This window comes from Schistocerca nitens, chromosome 3, assembly GCF_023898315.1.
Source record: "Schistocerca nitens isolate TAMUIC-IGC-003100 chromosome 3, iqSchNite1.1, whole genome shotgun sequence".
Taxonomy (NCBI): Eukaryota; Metazoa; Arthropoda; class Insecta; order Orthoptera; family Acrididae; genus Schistocerca; species Schistocerca nitens.
Window position 1 is genome coordinate 400455213 of NC_064616.1, and position 23504 is coordinate 400478716.

A 23504-nucleotide genomic window follows, 5' to 3' on the forward strand; every position below is an offset into this window, starting at 1 on the left:
CGCCAGTATATGTCTCGTGTTGGTTCTCTTCAGTTAGTTGCTCTTCATACAAATATACTTATGAAGTTCAAAATGAATGATACTTTTTGTTTTGATGTGTAATGTTGGCTGCGTATTAATTTTTCAATGAAAGTTATCTTTCTGTTGTCACATTTTAAATAATCTCGTGACCTTGTAAGTCATTTTCCTCTGGATTTTGAACGATTTTTGATTTTGTTTCACGCAGGACCATGAATGTAGTTTGTGACCAAAATCAGTCAGAATAAAGTATAAAGTCAGTGTTTGTGTGTCATGCATTTTATAAAGTATTTACAACATGTTCACTGCTTTAACAAGATCTCTTAGATTTTCTGCACCACAAGTCACATACCTCAGATCATCACAGGCCATCACATATTGGGAGCTGCTGTTTTGGCCTCATCTTTCAGTCTGCAGCAGAACTGGCGGCCAGGAATTCTGGTGGGCCATAAATAGCATCTGCATGTGATGGATGTCAGTCTGGAGAAGCTAACCCATTATTCTAATCAGCTGCATCTGTGACCTGTTGGATCCACAATGCCACAATCTCTGCAGTATTCAGGCAACAGGGGTCATCCATGGTATTTTCCCAGTAGGAGGCTTCCAATGGCAGTAGCATGCACATCTGCTGCCACCCCCACCACACCCTCTGCTGTCCTTCTTTCACCCCATAAAACTGGGTACCTGCAGTGATCTCTGCCACGATTCCTGATGCAGAGCCCATGGACTTGCAACCAGTGCCCTCTTTTCCCGACTAGCCCATGGATGAGTCCTCACACCCAGCTGACGCCAATAGGCCAGTGATTATGCCAACCTCCATAATTTACTGTCATACTGGCAGAATCAGTCAATTGGCATTGCCTACTCTGATGGTCCCACTGCTGTGAACTCTTGCTCCTTCTCCAGTTTTGCAACAGAGGTTGTGGCAGAAACATGGCCATTTTCAGATCTACTTGGCCTGTTCAGGTGGAAGGAATTTAGTATCCCTGCCAGTGGAGACAAAGATGGATGAAGGAGGAGGAGATTAGTGTGCTCCCTGCCGCCGTTGGATAAGCAGCTGCAGCAGCATGTCGTATACTCCTAGCTCAATCATTTGTTACATAGTTTAATTCTTAATTTCTTTGCGTGTTTTTGGTATCTGCATTGTTTAATCCATAAATTTTGGGCGTATTATAGTATTTGAGAGTTGTAGCATCGCATTTTAGTACCTGAATAGTGTAAAATCGCGTAGTCTCCTTCCGCCGCTGAGCAGTGTGTCAGCAGTGTGCAAGTAGCAGCATTACTGCATTTACTAGGCAATCTTGTACTTTAATAACCGTTTAAATTTTGTGTCGATCTGTTTGCGCTCTCTGTAGATTAGTTCAGACGTTCTTTGCACAACAGTTTTTAGCATGGATAGGGACTGCAACTGCTGTGTTCGGATGCAGGCTGAGTTGGCATCCCTTCGCGCCCAGCTTCAGGCAGTGTTGGCTTTGGTCACACAGCTTGAGGCTGTTGCCAATGGGCATCACTGTGGAGGTCTGGATGGGGGTTTGTCGGGGACGGCCAGCTCGTCCCACGCATCCCCCGATCGGACTACGACTGTGGTTGCCCGGGATACTGCCCGCATTGAGGCTGATCCCTCACCTATTTAGCAAGACATGGAACATATATCGGAAAGGTAGATTAGAGGTCATAGGATGGGGAGTGTTCATTGCAGTTGACAAAAATATGGTCTCTGTTGAGTTCAAAGCTGAATGTGATAGTGAAGTTATCTTGTCACATATAACAAGTGTAGGTGAAACATAGTTAACTGTTGGACACTTTTACCAGCCACCTGATTCCACTGTGGCAGTTCTAGGGTCATTCAAAGAAATTCTACTGTCAGTAGTGTGTAAATGCCCACATCATGCAATACTAATTGGAGGCTACTTCAACCTACTGACTACAGAATGGGATGTCTATGGGTTCATCGCTGGAGGTACAGACAGACCGTCATGCGAAGCACTTTTGAACATGCATTTTGAAAACTGGATTGAGCAGCTAGCTTGGCAGCCCACATGTAGCTACAAATAGGCTAGCCCTTCTCAACAATGTCAGCATATTAATGGAGATTAGTGATCATGGCATCATTATAGCAACTATGATTACAAAAGTTAATAAACCAATCAAGAAGACTACGAGATTGTTTCTGCTAGAAAGAGCTGATAAGCAGTTGTTAGCATCTCACTTAGACAGTGAACTGACATCACTTAGTTCCAATAAGATGGACATAGAGGAATTATGGGCAAAGTTTAAGCAGATTGTAAATTGTGTCCTGGAGGGCTATGTGCCTAGTAAGTGTATTAAGGATGCAAAAGACCCACCATGGTTTAATAAAAAATTTGGAAAATGCTGAGCAAGCAATTTCTTTTTATTTATTTATTTATTTATTTACATGTCAAGTTCTGTAGGACCAAATTGAGGAACAAATTGCCAAGGTCATGGAACATGTCAGTACATGAAATTACAGCATAAAAGTAATAACAGATAAAAATAAAATGTTTATGAACCCGAAAAAGGTCAATCCATAAGCTTAAGTAAATGCTATCAACAATACAAGAATCAGCTTAATTTTTCATGCAACTCCTTGACAGAATAGAAGGAGTGACCCATGAGGAAACTCTTCAGTTTTGATTTGAAAGCACAGGGATTACTGCTAAGATTTTCGAATTCGATTGGTATCTTATTGAAAATGGATGTAGCAGTATACTGCACACCTTTCTTCACAAGAGTTAAGGAAGTCCGATCCAAAGGCAGGTTTGATTTCTGCTGAGTATTAACTGAGTGAAAGCATTTCAAAAGAGAATGTACGAATGACAACAAGCAAAGGTTAGAAGAGATTCGTGCATCTGTGAAAAGATTTATGTGCAAAGCATACAACAACTACCACTATCATACCTCAGCAAAAGATCTGGCAGGGAACCTGAGGGTGCTATGTAAAATTGCTATATGGGTCTGAGTTTCTGTCCAGTGCCTGATGTTGCAGTTGAAGATAGCAAAACAAAACTCAAAGATTTAAATTTCACGTCCAAGAAATTGTTCATGCAGGTCAATCATACTAACATACCATCATTTGACCATCGGACAGACACCCATATGAATGCATAGTAATAAGCATTCTTGGCATAGAGAAACAACTGAAAGATCTGAAAGCAAGTAAATCACCAGCTCCAGATGGAATCCCAGTTCAACTTTACAAAGAGTATTCTACAGCATTGGCCCCTTACATAGCTTGCATTTATTGCAAATCTCTTGCCCAGTGGAAAGTCCCAAGCCACTGGAAAAAAGCCCAGGTGACTACTATATATATAAGAAGGCTAAAAGAATGGATCCACAAAATTACAGACCAATATTTCTAATTTCAGTTTGCTGCAGAATCCTTGAACACATTCTCAGTTCAAATACAATAAATTTTCTTGAGACTGAGGGGCTTATGTCCATGAATCAGCATGGTTTTAGAAAGCATAATGCATGTGAAACTCACCTTTCCCTTTCATCATAAGATGGACTGCAAACTATGGGTGAAGGACAACAGGCAGATTCCAGATTTCCAGAAAGCATTTGACACGGTGCCCCATTGCAGGCTCTTAATGAAGGCATGAGCATATGGAATAGGTTCACAGATATATGAGTGGCTTGAAGACTTCTTAAGTTATAGAACACAGTACATTGTCCTCGATGGTGAGTGTTGATCACAGACCAAGATATCATCAGGAGTGCCTGCAGGAAGTGTGATAGGATTGCAGTTGTTCTCTATATACATAAATGATTTGGTAGACAGGGTGAGCAGCAATCTGCAGTTGTTTGCTGTGGTGTATGGTAAGGTGTCTGAGGAGGATACAAACTGGCTTCAACAAAATTTCTAGTTGATGTGATGAATGGCAGCTAGCTCTAAATGCAGAAAAATGTAAGTTAATGTGAATGAGTGGCTAAAACAAACCCATAATTTTCAGATAAAGCATTAGTTATGTCCTGCTTGACATGGTCATGTTATTTAAATACCTGGGTGTAACATTGCAAAGCGATATGAGATGGAACAAACATGCGAAGACTGTGGTAGGGAAGGTGAATAGTTGACTTCAGTTTAATGGAAGAATTTAGGAGGGTGTGGTCCATTTGTACAGGACCACATATAGGACACTGGTGCGACCTATTCTTGAGTACTGCTCAAGTGTTTGTGATCCATACCAGGTCAGAGTAAAAGAAGACAATGAAACAATTCAGAGGTGGGTTGCTAGATTTGTTACCACTGGGTTCAAACAACATGTAAGTGTTACAGAGATGCTTCAGGAACTTAAATGGGAATCCATGGATGGAAGGAAATGTTCTTTTTGAGGAGCACTATTGACAAAATTTAGAGAACTGGCATCTAAAGGTGAGCGCAAAATGATTCTACTGTTACCAACTTACATTTTGCATCAGGACCATGAAGATATAAGAAATTAGGGCTCACACTGAGGCATATAGGCAGCCTTTTTTCATTTGCCCTATTTGCGAGTGGAACAGGAAAGGAAATCAGTAGTAGTGGTACAGGGTGTCGTGTGCCACACGTTGTATGGTTGCTTGTGGAGTACATAGATGTAGATGTAGATGTTGACCTGTCTTCTCTGGTTACTTTAACCTGTGGTCAAAATGAACTTGTTGCTGTATAAGTACACATGGAACTTCTAAATTGAATATATTATTGTCAATGCCTCTTTTACTACTTGTGAGTAATTACATTGTGTTTCACTGAGACTCTTTGATGTGAATGATGATGGTTGATATGCACCATCTGGATTTATGTGTGAAATACCCTTAACTGTTCAATATTGTGATTCATCTTCTGTCACAATCAAGGATGTTCCACACATGTAGTGTGCTAAACAAGGTTCTAAGCAGAATTTCCCCAAGTGTATCTGGAAAGTCTGCCTGTATAATGATGAACAGTCAAATTTTACACCTTTGGGATTAATAAATGAACAGGTGTTAATGTGTCCACAGACTTTCAAATAAATTTTATTACAAATGGTCATTATTCTGTAACATTTCCAGGGCAAGGAATCTGATAAACTGCTGCTACATGCTTTTTAAGTGATCCAGTACTGTAAACACTTAGCCCATGCCACAAGTAAATGACTTCTTTTAGAAGAGTTCATATTTGTTGATTGTACTTTGAGCCTGTCTGGTCTTGATATTGATGTGTTTGTATTAGTAACTGAGAATATACAATTGCCTTAAAGTTGACACAATGTCTTAAAAACTCATTGAGGTTTTTATTTGTAATTATCACCAGTAATGTGTCCAACTACTGAAAATTATTAGTTACTGGACTCTCTGTTTCATTCATTTTTCAAAATGTTAATTTCATCTTATGTGAACTGTAACTATCTGGCTCTATGATATTTAGTGTAACTATCTGGCTCTATGATATTTAGATGCTTCTGTTGGTTTTAAGTTAATATGGGCTTCAAAACTATTAGCTCATCCTTGACCTGCCATAAACAGCATGGGAAATTCAGTGTACAAGTTGTTTAAGGTTTTGAAAGGTGTATCTTGTGAAATAATATTTACTGTATCTCAAATTGTAGACCCCAAAATAGAAAAAGTGCCATCCCTAAATTTAATTATTACTACCAGTATTGCCACCATTAAGTTTGTGCACAATATTTGTTTGTACATTGTTTCAATAACAAACATATGTTTAATTGGAACCTTCTGCTCGCTAAATGAAATAATATGTAGCTTTCTGCTACCAAAAGAAGAGAGCATAATTTGAGGATGTATTCAGGAAATACCACAGTGCAGCCAATGGAGTCTCCTGTTTAGTACCACCCATACATATTGCAATTAGTCATGGTGCTTAACCGATATATAATAAGGCACAGAAATAAACAGTCAGGGGCACAGGACATGCTGTAACATTATGATAAGAGTGGCTGTTTTCCATATATGGCCCTTGCTGGCTTGGAAGCAGCAGCAAATACTGACAATTCTGATTCTGACGAGAGTGACTCTTGGTGAGCATTCTCCTGAAATTTTAACTTTTTTTTGCAACTGAGTACCTGATGCTTTTGCTAGATCATGTGCCTTAAATATTTTCAGCATTTCTTCCAGCAATGGGCCTGTTAACTATCACCTGTTAAAGTCAAGTATGTTTTGCACTCCTACATCACATATTAATGAGTCAGCAAATGACACTTCACAGTTCTGACATTTGAACTCATATTTAATGGTTTTGTTTGCTCATGATAAAAATTAGTTTCAGTTGATTTGTAATTTGCCCAACCATTGTACACATAAATAATTTTCATGTAGATTTTACACCTTTTTGTCTAGGGTTCTGAGTGGAGTCATGTACATAGGCATAAAAGTCTTAAACATGTTCTCATCAAAAATAAAACAAAAAAAGTCAAATACATATCAATTTAAAAAAATTTAAATGTACCCACTCAGCAAATTGTACAAATCATATGATCATCTAGCTTCAAGGACTGAACATTTCTGTTACGTAGTGAGTAGCACTGTTCATTGCAAAGCTGCATGACAACTAGTAGTATATTGTAATGATGGCTTTGTTGTAATAGTTGAAGATCACTTTGTCTTTGAAAAATACTAATGTAATCAAGTAAATATTAAAATAACAGAATATAAACAGTAGCTGTTTAACATAATGAGGGAAGTAGCAGCTTATTTCAAAGTAGTGACATTCCTCCTCATTTATTAGGTTATATTTAACTGGTGTAAATGCAATACAGTGATAGTTTATTGTTAATAAAGTGTACAGATTAATTTTCTAAGACTTGCTTCTCTATCTATTAATGTGTATCTGGACTCATACCACATTCCTGATTGTTATCTGTCTTCATGGAGTCTACATAATATGATGGATGGATGGATGGATTGGATGAATGGATATATAGATTTATGTATGTTTGTATGTATGTATGTACGTATGGGTGGATGGATAAATAAGAAGATATACTGTGAGACATTGACAGTCAGAAGATGAAAGGAGAGTATATAGGCCGTCTGAATTGTCACAGATTCACTGTAAATTGATGCAGTGAGGAAACTGAGAGATGTTACTCTAGGACAAGTAAGATGTTACATCAGGTGAATCCAAAATTCTAGAGTTCTGGCAGAAAAGGAAAAACTGGTATTGTTATTCACTACTCGTAAGTTGCTGGCTGTCTTGAAGAATGCAAGGGAGTAAAAATAACATAGGAATGGGATGTCAGGAAACTAAGATAACTGATTTTCAGTTCCCAAGTGAATGTCAACATCACCATAACACAAAGTTGCAGCAAGTATAAGATATTTTATGTTAAGGACTCTGCTTCTTATTCCTCAAAGCAAGTTATTATTAATGAATGTCACATGCTGTAATAGATGATCCCCCCCCCCCACACACACACACAGACAGACAGAGAGAGAGAGAGAGAGAGAGAGAGAGAGAGAGAGAGCAAATAATGATCTTGTTCCCAAAGATTTCTAAGATTATTACCTTAGGTTGCAGTACATACTGGAATGTGGATCCACAGCAGGGTCATCGGTGTATCGCCAAGTGCCACCAACTGTTGTAGACTGCTCAAAAACCACTATGTTGAAGCCATGAGTGGCACTCAAAAGTCTTGCTGCACACAGACCAGCAGCCCCAGCTCCCACAATGCACACAGACTGCATCTGAATAATAAAACTAATGAACAGTTGTGTAAACATCAATTTAACAAAATGTGCTGCCTCCTAAAAATTCTCAGTACTTCAATGATGTGCTGTGAACTATTTAAACATTGTGTTGTGTGTGTGTGTGTGTGTGTGTGTGTGTGTGTGTGTGTGTGTGTGTGTGTGTGTGTGAATTCTTAAGGGACCAAACTGCTGAGGTCATCGGTCCCTGGACTTACACACTACTTAAACTAACTTAGACTAAATTATGAAGAACAACACAAAAATCCATGCCCAAGGGAGGACTCAAACCTCCAGCAGGAGGGGCCGCACACAGGACAGTGTTTTGTGTAGCTGTGATTGCATTACGTCAGAGGTAATTGAACTTAAATGTGGGCAGACAGTTGGTGCTCATATGGTGGGCGCTTCCTTAACCAAGAGAGATTAAGTGTTTGGTGTTTCAAGAGGCATTGCATTAGAGATTTATGCCACACACAGGGAAAACAGAAAAGCATCATGCACTCAGTCATACCATGGATGAAAGTGTGTGTCGAGTAATCATGACAGATGGTCATTGAAAAGGATTGTGATGAAAAATGACATGATGTCAGTTGCAGAAGTCACTGCAGAACTAAATTTTGCACTCATGAACACTGTCAGCACCAAAACAAAACAAGCTGGGAATTGCAGTGTGAGTTGGAATCCCAAAACCATTCATCAGTTATCCAAATGCCTATAACAGTGAAGTTTGGTGCCATAAAACCTGGACTAAGGAGCAATGAAAGAAAGCCATTAGGTCAGATGAGTCTTGCTTCACACCATTTCCAACTTCTGGCTGAGTCTATGTCCCAGGAGTAAAACCTGGCAGGAGTTTTCAACTCTGCAACAACCTAAAAGTTTCCATTTATGCTCAATCTATCATTGGTACCCACTCTTTTCCGTCAGGACGAGTTGTTGGCCAGACTTGACAGGGACAAGATTTTCTCTAAAACTGATGTATCTGAAGCCTATTTACATTTCTGTTGGGTGAGGATTCAAAAAGACTTCTTCTGATTAACATGCTCGTTGGGTCATACCAATATCAGTGGTTCCTGGTCAGTGTGGCTAGCGTCTGTGCAATTTTTCAGCATTTCCTAGAAGAACTGACAATGAACATTCTGGGGTGCATCAACTATCTCAGTGACATCATCATGACATGTGCACCCATGGAAGAGCATTTAAGCAACTTACTCTCTTTGTTCTTACCTACTGAAGAACTGAAGTGCATCTTGGTCAAGTCCCACTTTTTTCAGCCATCCATTGTGTATTTGGACCTTTATGTCATCATGTCACCACTGTCACAGCTCTGCCTTGCCCTTACACTGTCAGAGAACTCCAAGTGTTTTTAGGGAAAATTACCTACCATCACAAATTTATAACAGGTCAGGCCCTTTTGGCCCATACCCTCCACAAGTTGCTCCACAATAACGGTGCTTTTCTGTGCTCACTGGCCTGCTAGCACACATTTACATATCTGAAATCCAAATTACATTCTTCTCCTTGTTTGGCTACCTTCCATCTTGTCACCACCTGGTCTAGTCTTGGCTACAAATGCCTCTAAGTATGGGCTCAGGCTTGTTCCTACACATCACTATGGTGATAGTTCCAAATGTTTGTATCTTATGCATAAAAAATGCTAAACTCTGCTGAAGAGCACCACTGCCAAGTTAGAAAGGAAGCGTTTGCTATCGTCTATGCCTTCAAAAAGTGTCATGTGTTCTTGTATGGATCTAAGTTCCACCGCATTACTCACCACAAGCCCTTGGTTTCATTTTTTAATCCTCTCCTGCACTGGGTATTGTTTCTGTCTCACTAGAACTATGAAATAAATTTTTCCCCTACGATTTCTCCTACCGCACAGCATGCCAACACCAATGTGATGTCCTGGCTTCTGATGGGACCAGATCATACTTTTGATCAGGATGAGCTCCTTTGTTTTCACTTGAGGCACAACATACTACGGAAGGGTTTCCTGTTATGGGCTCCTGGATCACATCTGTTGATCAGGTTTCGCATCAGGTTGTTCATCTCGTTCAGAATGGTTGGCGAGGGAGGCATCCAGGGAGCGCTTCTGATCCTTTACATAACTATTTTGCCATCTGTCACCACTTTTCGGTATTTGATGGTGGTGGACTCTTAGCTATGGATGGGCTGTCATCCAGGATTGTGATCCCAGCCACCCTACAGTGGGAGGTGCTTGGGGGTCTCTCATACCAAGTCATTGGCTCATCAACATGTGTTTTGGTGTGGCATTGACAGTGACATTGCGTGTCTTGTCACAACCTGGTCTCTGCATGCTACACAACAGGTAGCATCATGGGTGACACTCTGTCTATGGCCTGCACCACAGCGTCCGTAGGAAGGCATCCATGTTGATTTCATGGTTCCCTTCCTAAATTCTTACTGGTTGTTGGTTGTTGATGCTTTCTTGCAGTTTCTGTACATTATACATTGTCCTTCAATGTCAGCTGCAGCTACGATTCAGGCCCTCTCCAAAAATTTTCTATTGAAGGATTGCCTTATGACTTGTGATGGACAACAGTCCACAGTTTGTGACTCAGATCTTCCATGATTTCTGTTCTCATCAAGGCATTCATTATGTCACTGCTCCTCTGTTCCACTCCCAACCTAAAGGAGAGGCAGAGTGGCTCTTCTGGAAGCTCAAGGTTCAAATGAAGAAGTATGACATGGACTATTCTGAGGAAGATGCCTTGAAGTGCTTTTTGAATTCCTTCAGGGATTGCAGTCTGGCCGAAATGCTCCTTGGTCACAAGCTATGTACTCTCCTGCTTCTGCTCAGGCTGTCCCATCAACACCAGTTGGCGCAGCCCTCAGCGCTGATCAGTCCTGGTTCTGCGGTCTAGCCTTGGGGGTTGAGCCACCAAATTTGATTCCTGTCACAGTATACAGCTGCTGAGGTCACCACTTCTGTATGGTGCACACTAGGCAAGGGCTGTTGGTGCACCATCACAATCAGCAGTGATCCAGACATGGAGATGCTACCAGCATGCGTATCATTGGTCCTCCTTTATGGTACTTTGTGGGAGGGAGGGAGGGGGGGGCAGTGGAGGCTGGAGGGGAGGGGGGCAATTCCTGATGCACATGTCTGCAACTGTGTCACATCTACATCTATATGGATACTCTGCAAATCACATTTTAATGCCTGACAGAGGATTCATCGAACCACCTTCACAATTCTCTATTATTCCAATCTCGTACTCCTATGCACCAGTTCTGCCCCCCCCCCCCCCCCCCCCTACTTACTGATACTTAAGAACCAGAAATATCACCAAGCCACATTCAAGAACAAAGGATATAAGAGCATATACTTTCACATCCATAATTCTGGATGCAGGGCCACCCATAGGTTTTGTGGGCCCCTAGATAACGTTTTTTGAGAGCTCTCCAAGCCGCCTCAGCCCATAGGAGTTAATTATCACAAATATTAATTTTCCTTATGTTGTTTTACATTTAATCAGTAAATAAATTCTGCCTGTACAATGCATTGTCAATAATTTATTTATCAACTGAATGTGCCAAATCTGAACAGATACAAATACTAGTACACACAATAATAACAGCTACTAAAAGAAAAAAACCTAACATTTAGTGAGAAACCTCTGCAGCATATATCATTATCTTCATTTAAAAAGCCTGGCTGAAATTCTCAGTGTCAGCTGAACAATTATAGACAACTGTAGGTGGAACACTGAATCTTCTATTCTTGCAGTTGATGAAGTTATCCACCACATCACCTAATCTCATTTTAGAAACAAGTTTATGTTCTATTGATAACAGTGCCAGATGATTTAGTTGACCTATAATGATTTTTAATCAATGCTAATTTACTTAATGCTCTCTCACATAAAGAACAGTCACTGGTAGGGTACTGAAAATCCTGAGTGCAACACAGAGTTCAGGAAACTTCAACTTATAAATTTTATTTATAAGAAGAGATGAAAGCTCTTTGTTTTTCTGTTGTCTTTGTCAAATCCAGAAAAGTAGCTACACTCACTCACTTAAAATTCACATTTCTTTGATAGCATTATCACTCAGACCATTAGGAAAAGTTCTAATTAATTTCTTTAACATGTCACCATCATCTTAAGTTGTATTTATTCTGAGAATGGCTTCACAGTTTGCACAAATGTATCTCATTTCCTCATATCCAGAATCCACCTGAGAACAATCACGTCTATAATTATGTCAAAAACCACTTTTTAAAATTGTTGTTCTTCAGTTTCTTGTGGGAGTGTGGCAGTTCCTCCTCTACTACCCTATGAGATTCATCAAAGAAAACCTTCCTTTCTGTTCCTCTCTCTTTTTGAAAAAGATGCCTGAATCCCAATTTCAGAATCCATTTCTTTAGCTCTGCTTAAGGACTCAGGCCGGAGAGTTCTTACACCCTTACCTATGGCAATCAAAAAAGCTTTAATATTTCTTATTTCAGTATCAAGGGAAATACTTTTGACTGTAGAATCAAACTTCTTGCATTTATAAGGTCTACAATGTCCCTCTAAAATCTGTTTCAAACTTGGAAAAATAATTGATCAACACAGAACTTGATGCACCATTTCACAATGGTGGTTTTCAACAGACTTGCTGCCCCATACACATTCTCCCATCTCCTATTAATGTCTCCCAATGTTTGTCCTTTGGCAACCAAGAAAGGAATAACAGCATGTTGGTTCTGTCTGAATGCATTTGGCAATAACACCATCATAGTTCATGTTTCAACAGTTACCACATGCATGTCAGAAAGACACAAATGTCACACTAATCCCTTACCTACAAGTTGGTGCTTATATATCCACAATGGAGTCATGCTACTTTGCATACACACTGCAGCAATGGCCTCAAATGGAAACTTTTTTGTTGCCCCTTATATTTTCCTCTTTATTGAAAAAACATACCAAAAAATTGAAATATTCTGTTTGGTCTTAGACACATCTAGAGTAGTGTCACTGAAAAATGAGGGGGAAAAAAAGATGAAAAAAATAACAGAGCTTTCTGCCTTTCTTCTAACTTTTCCACTGATATTTATCCTCACACAAAGATAAAAGCTCATTCTGTGCTCTCTCAGATAAATAATGCACTATCTTTTCATGTTTCTCAGAACACTTTTAGCATAAATTGTCTATTCTCTTAAGAATGGGTCATATTTAACCAATAACCAAATTAACCCCATGAAGGTACCACTATCTGGCTCTCATAACTGGTGGCTATTTCCCATACAAGACTAATTTCATGATGCTAAAATGATACTAATATCTAAAATTCTTTTTAACAGTTTATATAAAAAGTCTCTTTCTTTCAGCAATATTTTCTGGAAAGTAGGATGCACACTGTTACCTACTAGGCTTTGCTCAAAACATCATCATGACAAATAAAATATTTTTATGCAACAAACTATTCTCCTGATAGGAAATAGTTGAGTATAGATCTTTCTAAGTTGTTTTCATGAAGTCAAATCCTTTATATAGTTTAGCTAACCTACAAGAGGCATCCAGTAAGTAATGCAACACAATTTTTTTTTTCATCCAATTTCAGTTGAAAAAATGTGGATTTTGTTGTGGGACATCATGGAATATTCCCACTTTAGCCCCTATGGTTTCATGAAGTTTTGATACGTGGCAGCGCTATACATAACCTTCAAAATAGAGTCTGTAACAGAAGTGCATTCCAAGCAGAGAGTTGTCATTGAATTTTTTTTAGTAGAAAACCAGAGTAGTGGTCCATGGAAATCTTCTATCCCTGACATTTTGTCCAAAGCTATGTTGGACATCTTCGGAGGTGCTCCTGGTTGTGCTGAGTCTTGCCGACTGACGGGTCGGACATTGAAGAACGGCCTACATACCGTAGCAAGTGGGTGTGGTCTGGATTTCACGTGATAGCAGAGATAAACCTTGTCAAGGATAAAATATAACTATTGATTATAGTATGTCAAGGATAAAAACTTCTCATCGATTCTGTAGCGCCACTGTCCATATACTGCTGAGTTTCATAGCTTCTTCTTTTCTGTTAAAATTATCCCCATGTTTCTAAACTTCGATGGCTTCTCTATATAGCTGTGGATAATAGTTCATTATTGTACACAAAACTTCAGTTTCTGAACATTTCACCACGTGGTCACCCGACTGAAGAGCATGTTCCGCCCCAGCTGACTTGTCTGTTTTCCCTAGTCGGCAAAGACTTTTATGTTCCTTCAGCTGTGTATTCACACTTCTCTTTGAAGTTCCAATGTCAACCCTACCACTTGCAGACAGAGGGGGACATTTATCCTTAATGGAACGATGTGCTTGGCCTATTTTCTTAGTTGGTCTGAACATCGGTCGAATGTTATGTTTCCTTAAAATCTTCCCAGCATGATCTTCCATCGCTGTGTCCTATCGTTGTCCTTAGGCCTCCTGTTAACCAGTCGCAAAACTCTATTAATTTCCTTACTAGAGTACTCATTCTTCTCAAAAGCCTGCTTTAGATGTTTTAACTCAGCGTCCAGGTATTCCGGCGCACAAATCCTTTTAGCTCTGTCCACTAGACTTTTAATTACACCTCATTTCTGTTGTGGACGATTCAGTGTACATGTGGTAGGGTCTACATTGGAACTACAGAGAGAAGTGTGAATACACGGTTGAAGGAACATAAACATCCTTGCCAACTAGGGAAAACAGATAAGGCAGATGTTGCAGAATATACTCTTTAGTTGGGTGATCACGTAGTGAAATTTTCGAAAACTGAAGTTTATGTACTATGATGAACTATTATCCATGGCTATACAAAGAAGCCATCGAAATATAGAAACATGAGGATAATTTTGAAAGAAAAGAAGAAGCTATGAAACTCAGCAGTGGCGCTACAGAATTGATGAGAAGTTTTTATCCTTGACATACTATGATCGATAGTTATATCTTAGCCTTGACAAGGTTTATCTCTGCTATCACGCGAAATCCAGACCGTGCCCACTTGCCACGGTATTTAGGCTGTTCTTCAATGTCTGACTCATCAGTCAGCAAGACTCAGCATAATCAGGTCCACCTCTGAAGACGTCCAACGTACCTTTGGATGAAACATTAGGGATAGAAGAGTTCCATGGACCACGGCCATACAACCCAGAAGAATTCTTGGCAGCTGGGACATCCAGTCGTGAAAGCCTTCATTGTATGAGAAAACCAGAGCATAATACATATTTATAGCCAGAGATCTGGGAGTGAACAAAAGCATGGCGAGTCATTGGATGAGGCATCTGTCAACATTGCACCAAGGTCGTGCAAACCTGGCCAATCTCTCATATGCCAGCTCGCCGCAGACAGCTGTGACTCCTGCAGTATTGTAATGTGCAGATACTCTCATTCAAGGTGATCAACAGATCACAGTCAAACGCCTCACTGCCCAACTGAACATCTCTGTTACTAGTACTGACACACTCGTCCACCAGTTGGGGTACTCAAAAATGTGTGCCCACTGGGTTCCTCGCTGCTTAATGGAAGATCATAAAGACCTGTGAAAGACCACATATGCAGAATTGCTTGCAGGTTATGAGGCTGATTGTGACAATTTCTTGTCAAACATCATCACTGGTGATGAAACGTGGGTTCATGACTTCAAACTGGAAACAAATTGGCAATACATGGTGTGGTGCCACATCACCTATCCTCTAAAGAAAAAGTTCAAAGCCCATGCTCTCAGCCAGTAAAGTCATGGTGATAATCTTCTGGGACTCTGAAGTGGTTATACTGTTTGATGTCCTACCTTATGGTGCAATGTCCAACTCTGAAGTATACTGTGCTACCCTCAGGAAATTGAAGAAAGGACTTTAGTGTGTTCATTACTACAAACATGCAAATGAACTCCTCCTCCTCCTCCATGATAATCCAAGGTCTCACACAAGTCAGCGAGCTTGACAGGAGTTCACAAAACTTCATTGGACTATTCTTCCTCATCCACTCTACAGCCCAGATCTCACACCTTCAGACTTCCATTTGTTTGGTCCAATGAAGGCTGCACTCCACAGGAAGCAGTACATGGATGATGGGGAACTTATTGATGCAGCATGACTTTGGCTCCAACATCGACCAGTAGAGCAGTACCTTGAGGGCATACCAGATCTACCAGTAAAGTGGCATAAGGCTGTCACACTGAACAGAGATTATGTTGAAAAATAGGGTTTTTTAAACAAAAGAGTGGGGAATAACATGGTGTACTGGAATCCTGAATAAAACCAATCTGTTTTCAGAAATAAGATGTGTGAATGTGCCTCATAGCTTGACAGTATTTTTGGCATTATTCTGAAAAAATAAGCATGACCAACAGAAAAGTTTTTCTCGCTGTCATTACACACTAATTAATCTCCTTTTACATCAAATTTGCTTGGGATACCAAAATATCTGTGTAAGATCCAAACAAACATCACTCACAGACAAAATCATTAAAATCATAGAGATCAACTGCCAAAGCATTTGCAACAAAATTCCAGTGTTTAACGCATCAGGTTGTGCTATACATAGAGGCTGTTACCCACATGGTTGACTGTATGTGGGGTGCACAAAAGGATTTTTTTAGATTAAGTGCCCCTCAGTCTGGTCCAGATAATGCTCCTGTACGGGATACCGAAGTATCTGAGTAAGATCCAAACAAACATCCCTCACAGGCAAAAGCATTAAAATCATAGAGATCAACTGCCAAAGCAGTAGCAACAAAAGCCAGTGTTTAATGCACACCTAAAAAGCAGAAATGCTCACACAATACTAGGAATGGAAAGCTGGTTAGAACCTGAAATTTCTAGCAGTAAGATATTGCTGGAAAATTGAAGCACATATCAAAAAAATGGGCTAATGGAAAATGGAGGTGGTGTATTTGTTGTAGCAGATAGAAAACTCTGGTCAACTGAGATTGGAACTGAAGCTTAATGTGAGACAGTTTGGGCAGGACTCTGTATCAAAGGTGGGCATATACTGGTATTGTCCAGAGATTGCAGTGGCACGCCGAAGTTGGCAATGCAAGTCGATACCACAGATATTACTGAGGGCCTACTGCAATCCACAACAGCCAACAGGGGGCACTCCAGAAGACATACCCTCCCTCTCAGTATAGCAGCACCCTTGCACTGAAGTCAGCGTAGTGTCAAGTATGCAAGCGCTCTGTCAGTTCGAAACCTCAGCTACAGCAGTCATCATCTAGAACAGTGACAGTTAAAGTTTCTGATGAAATGTAATTTTGCAAATGTTGCATTTTTTTACTGCAAGAGAACAGTTCATTGATCTGTACATCAGGTGATGCTTTCATAGTCAATGATAGTTGTAAATTATCCAGCAATCTTGTGGCGCCGGCTGAAGTGGCCGTGCGGTTAAAGGCGCTGCAGTCTGGAACCGCAGGACCGCTACGGTCGCAGGTTCGAATCCTGCCTCGGGCATGGATGTTTGTGATGTCCTTAGGTTAGTTAGGTTTAACTAGTTCTAAGTTCTAGGGGACTAATGACCTCAGCAGTTGAGTCCCATAGTGCTCAGAGCCATTTGAACCAATCTTGTGACAAAGAACTGTGTCAAAGTTAAGTAAATCTTTTATTCATCAATGTAATGAAGTGAGCTAATATTTCATGTGTTCTAGTTTGATGAACATTCTCCCAGAGCAATCAAAGAACTCACAGTTATGGCCAGATGAAAGTAGTTTCATCAGTTCACAACAAATGGCAATGATAATTTGGGCTTAATCTGCTCCACCTTCCTGCCTGTGTGTGACTTGTGCATATTTTTATTGCTGTCCCTATTGTATTCTCTTGTATCTGTGTGGGTACTAGTTTTCATGTTTGAGATGTCACAGGATATGTCTCTAACCAAACTTGCACAGTTCGAGGCATGGCACATAGAAAGCCTGCTGCTCACTGTTGGACAACTGACACCCGTAGTGCAGAAAGAAGCATCACTGTTGCTAGTAACTGTTCCCAAATTCTGTCCATACCACAGCCAAGATGAAAAATAGTCAGACTACAAGGAACAATTAGAGGTGTACTTCATCGCCTACAAAATAACAGGTATGGAGTGCAATGCTTACTTATTGTCCACTCTGAGTGAAACTGTGAGCCGAAACTGTTCCTGCGTAAGTCATACACAATGAAAAAAATGAAATGGTTGTGTGGCATTGTTGGCCGGGAGGCCCCATCTGGGGAAGTTTGGCTGCAGGATTGAAAGTCTTATTTCAGGTGATGCCACATTGGGTGACTTGCATGTCGGTGGTGATGAGATGATAAGGACAACACAGCACCCAATCCATAAGTGGAGAAATTCTCGAACCCAGCTGGGAATCGAACCTGGACCTGCTGCATGGTACAAAAGCACATAACCACTTAACTAAGCCGTTGGACATTCACATACAATGATCTTGTGAAACTGCAAGATGAGTATTATGACTGCTGCACTGTTTAAATTTTTTCTTCTGGAGCAGCAGCCTGCTCAGACAAATAGTGGATAGAGGAACTCAGAGGTCTTACCAGACACTGCAAGTGTAAGTGCTCATGTGGAATTAATTATAGTGGCATCATGTTACATGGTGCTATTACTCAGAATGTGTTAGACACATGCATTTGCACTGCAATTCTCAAACTATCAGACCCTTATTTAAAAACATTTCTGTCCATAGTGGAATTCAAATAAAATGCGGACTCAACTGAGGTTGATTCTGAGCCTCCACGTATTTCTTTTGTTTGTAGTGCATCAGACACTGAGTCTCATGTACAGAATAATGTTGAAGTAATTAAGAATAGTGATAAGACAAACAGTAAGCACAGCAGAAGTAAAAACTTTCAGTCTCATAGTACATAACATGTGTTACAAAACTCTGGGAGAAAGTTGTACTCTTGTATTCTCAGTGATTTTCGTGGCATGATCAGAAAGATTGTGCTGTAATGCTAGTTGCTTTCATTGTGGATGTGAAGGTCACATTCAAATTGTATGTTTATGAAGCAGGCAGGGCAAGGCCGACAGCCACCGTTGTGGTAATGAGTGGTGGCCACAGCTTCACTATCAGCAAGTGTTCACAGTGCAGGTGACACCTTTCACTAAGGTATGAGCCAAACCAAGCACTTCTGCATCGCACAATTCTTCCACTGCAATACACAGCTGAGTGAACAAACGTTTTGTTCATTTAAAAGTGGAACATAAGACAATTAAGTTGCAGTTGGACACAGGTGCTTCTATTTCCCTGAGAAATAAAAACACATATGACATAATCCATAGCCCACTGCTACAGCAGTCTACTTCTATTTTGTCTGCCTATAACGGACAAGAAATTCCAATCCCTGGCTTGTGTAGTTCACCATAAACTTTCTAGAGAGTGACAAAGTGTGTTTCTTTTCATGTACTCAAGTCTAAAAATAGTGCAAACATATTGGGTTACATTTATTTGATTTTTTTCAACTTATGCACTAAAAATGATATGTGGCTCACACTAATGTTTCTGACTTGTGTAGTAAGTACAAGGAACTCTTTGAACCAGGTAAATGAAGGGAAAAATGCTTTGACGTGTACATCACTGTGAAGAACGATGCACAGCCATGATTTTTTCACATAAGACCTGTTTCCTATTCATTACGTGAGCAAGCTGGTCATGAATTGCAAACATGCATGGTAATGGGGTTGTCCAATCAATTTCAGCTAGGTAATGGACAGCACCCTTGATTATTGTGAAAAAGCCTTCAGATGGTTTATCTTTGTGCGGTGATTTGAAAGCACCAGTAAACCCACAAACTGTCATGGATTCTTTTCCTCTTCCATGTCTGGAGGAACTGATGGAGAGACTGGGACAGGGCAGACATTTTTCAAAAACAGATTTGCGAGAGGCATATGTACAATTACTGCTGGACGAACAGTCCAAGCAATACTTTGTGATAAACACTCACTCAGGTTTGTTTCAGTTTTGAAGGTCATCATCTGGAAGTGTTTCAGCTCCTGCACTTTTTCAGAGGTTCCTGGAACAGGTAATAGCAAAAGTCCATTCTCATAGTAACTGTCTGGACGTTACTCCTGCTAAACATTTACCAAATTTACACTATTTGTGTCAAGTTCTTTCTGCTGCTGGCTTAAAGTGCAACAAGGAAAAGTGCTCCTTCTTCCAGGAAGAACTGAACTATTTAGGTCATATAATAAATGCACAGGGTACACACCCAGTACATTGTCCTTGGCTTCTGCCAGCACCCCATAACATTAAGGAGCCCCAATAACTCAAGGCAAAGCTCACCTACTACACAAAATTTATTCCTAATATTGTGCAAATTGCTGCTCTGATTAACCAGCTGCACCAGAAAAATGTTCCTTTTGTGTTGTCCAAGAAATGCCAGTCTGCATTTCAACAATCGAAAGTGGCACTGTTAAGTTATAGATGTTTGATTCACTTAATTGCTTTTGCCTCAAAAACTCTTAGCAAAGTGCAGTGTAGCTAAAGTCAACTTTCAAAAGAGGCACTTGCTGTCATCTATGGTATTACAAAACTTCACCAGACGTTCAATCTGCTGGCATATCATCAGCCTCTGAGGGTCTTGTTCAATTCTGTCAAGCCTGTCCCACCTTGGACAGCACAAAAACTGCAATGATGAGCTCTGATATTGTCTAATTATCAGTATGAGTTGTCGTACAGGACCACTGCATGCCATTAAAGGCTGACATGTTGTGTTCATTACTGGTCAGTACTGACACAGCATTTGATTTTTATGAGGAATCATGTTTTCAAATTGATTCTCAGGATACTGAAGGTCTTCAGAATTTTCCTGTCGACATTTGGTGTGGTGCAATGGCAACTGGTTCTGACAAAGCTCTTCAAATTCTTTTGCAATACATGTGCCATGGGTGGCCACACTGTTTGAAAGAAATTCCCTACCCAGTGGTGCTATACGATTTTTCGCACCTTCACACACTTTTCACATGATCAGGTGTTCTGCTATTGCATATGCAGAATCATGACACATGGGTTGTGATTCATCCATCCCTACAGCAGGAAGTTCTGTCTTTATTGCACAAAGGTCATTGTGGCACAGTTCGCATGAATCAACTCGCGTACCATCATTGTACATGGCAGGGCATGGATGCTCAGATTCAGCTAATGACCACTTGTTGAGAAGTTTGTGCAGAAAATAAGTCAGCTCTGTTGCAACTCTTTTTTGAGTGACCACATATGTATGGACTGTGGCAGCACATTCATATATTTTGTGGATCAATTCTGGAACATGTGATGGTTGTTATTGTTCATGTCATGTAAGGCGGCGGCTCGATTTTCAGCCATTCTGCACATACCCCTCCACTAGCCACTGGTAGCCAATAATATATATTCTCTTTCCGAGTGGCTAGCAGAGTTACAGCGAGAGAGTGAGACTCTCGCTCCTACATGCTGCACTGTTGCCGCACTTTGCAACAACCAAATTTTTCAATCAACTGTCAGTTTTTTTTTTTTTTTTTTTTTTTTTTCCCAGCAGTATAGCTGTGTATGTGTAGATGTAAATGTTTAAGTGTGATTAAAAGTAAAGTCAGGTGACGGCAATAAATGTGAAGTGCTTCACAACCAGGCAAGGGGGATTATTTACCGTATTTATAACTTTTTCAAATGTGAATTTGAAAGCAGATTTCTTTCTGTTGATATCTGAAAACACATGAGCAGACTCCAGAACCATGTGGTGTCAGCAAGAGAACTGTAAACGAAAGTGTCAGAGCTGTAGGAACCATAGAAAAAGTTGGTTTTGTGTGACCTAGAAAGTATCAAAATCTCAAGGAACCTGTAACATAAATGGATAGTTTTAACAACGACTTAAAAAAAGTGCTCCATATGAATGATGAATGGCCAACATCACAAAAACGTGTTACAGTTATGCAGGCTTCAATGGTAAGAGCTTCGTCAATGTGAAGAATTTTAAAAGACGTTGGTTCCAGATATGTTAAGAAGAGAGTCTTTAGTTCAAAGAAGTGCCATAGGTGCAGCATGAACTATATCCCACATAAGGATTCACAATACAAGAGAAGGAGATAGTTCAATAGTGTATTAGTCAGTTAGAATCATTCCAGGAAGATCTGCTGGAAAATGAGTAGTGGCAGTATTAAAGTTCTCATAGGAATTGGTCCTCATATAATTATTCTGCATGCTGACTCTTCTTCTGGTTTTGTTTCTGGGAATAAACTTGTATTTATGTGTAAGAAAAACAGCAGTGACTACCATTCGGAAATGAATGCTGTCAGTTTCGTGACGTGATTCACAATTCTTGTCATACCTTTACTTCGAAGTCGGTCATTGCCAGTTATAATTCAACTGTTACAGAGTAAACACCAAGTACAAACATGAAAAAAGTGGATTTTTTTCCCTGGCTTAAAAATAAAAATATTAAGCAAATATAACCCAGACTAGTGCCGATCTCCTGCAGCTTGTTAATTTATACAAGTCACCTGACAGAACATACAAACATGACTACCTTGCATGTGAATGGGGTCACATAGTTTTGCATTTACCCTCACATCATTGCCAGTGTAGCCCCATGGAATTAAGTTGAGCAGAGGGTTTTAAAGTAGTGGGCAGAGGGTTTTAAGGCTATGACATACATTGAATCGCTTGTGCATGAGGCAATAGACGACATCCCAACTTTAGCGTAGGCACAGTCTGTGCAGATGCTCAAGAGCTTCAGAAAGAAGAAATTGACAGGGGAGTGATGATGGATATACGCTTTGAACCTATCATTGTAAATTTACAATCAGATTATTCGGAAACTGACTCATATAGAAGTGACGATGGTATTACAATGTAGACTTTTGGTTTTAATATTTATTATTCCCCTCATACATCTGAACATATTATACAATGTACCATAGGCAAATGAGTCTGACTTTAATTGAAATTGTTTTTAATATTTATCATTCCCCTCATAGAGTTGAACATACAATACAATATACCGTAGGCAAACAAGCCTGATTGTTGTCCGCAGCAACACAGTTCAGCAACATGGACTTTGTTTGCCCCCTCTCTGCTGCCATGCATGCATAGTTCTCATCCCCCCCCCCCCCCCCCCAATGCTTCCTTTCTGCTTCACCTCTATGCATGGAAGTGCTGTCCTAGGTGACGCAGCCTTTAGTGGTAGGTGCTTACAGTAAGTTTCCTTTTGTTGTCCCCATGACATTCACCACTGCTGCAGGTCTTCTATTTTTTGTCTTTAAGGTCTTCCTGAGGTCATTATCTCTGATAATGGACCACAAATCACATCAGCTGATTTCCAACAATTCTGTGCCACCAGTGGCACACACAGCACCATTTCACTCACAGTCTAATGGTGAAGCTGAATGGTTTGCCCAGCCCAACTGCCCATACCAATGTCCAGGGACATGCCATCCCTGGAATGTCATCCACACCACCTCAGGACATCCCCTCACTGTCCAGCCGACCACAATGCTTGTGTCTCAGGATGCAGGCGTGCACCCTGCATCTGATGTTTCAGGATTCCTGCACACTAGATACCAGGCTATGAGCAGGGAGCCACCATCAGCCATAGTTACCCTCCCTGCCTCATAATCTGCACCCCCATGCAGTCCCTACCCCCCCCTCCCCTCACTGTAAACATGTGCATCTGCCCTACACAATAACAGTGTGAAGGTGGTTCGGGGGGGGGGGGAGGGGGGGGGGAAGAAGGAATGTGGTATCATCTAGAGATCGCAGTGCCACACAGTTGGCAACGCAAATTGATACTGCAGACATTAGTGAGGGCTCACCGCAATCTGCAACAACCTATGGGAAACACTTCCAAAGACATGCCTTCTCTCTCAGTG

The 23504-nt window shown here is 40.5% G+C and overlaps 1 protein-coding gene across 4 annotated transcripts in view; it reads right to left on the minus strand.

Annotated features, from left to right (window-relative positions):
• Positions 1–23504, minus strand: part of LOC126248339 (uncharacterized) — a 248644-nt gene that overhangs the window by 169375 nt on the left and 55765 nt on the right. For 2 of the 4 annotated variants that reach the window (XM_049949236.1, XM_049949239.1), the window contains exon 2: positions 7526–7704. In XM_049949236.1, the coding sequence (XP_049805193.1) occupies positions 7526–7704 (179 nt within the window). Of the gene's footprint in view, positions 1–7525; positions 7718–19612; positions 19682–23504 lie in introns of all 4 variants that reach the window. The other 2 variants (XM_049949238.1, XM_049949237.1) reach the window with 2 other exon arrangements.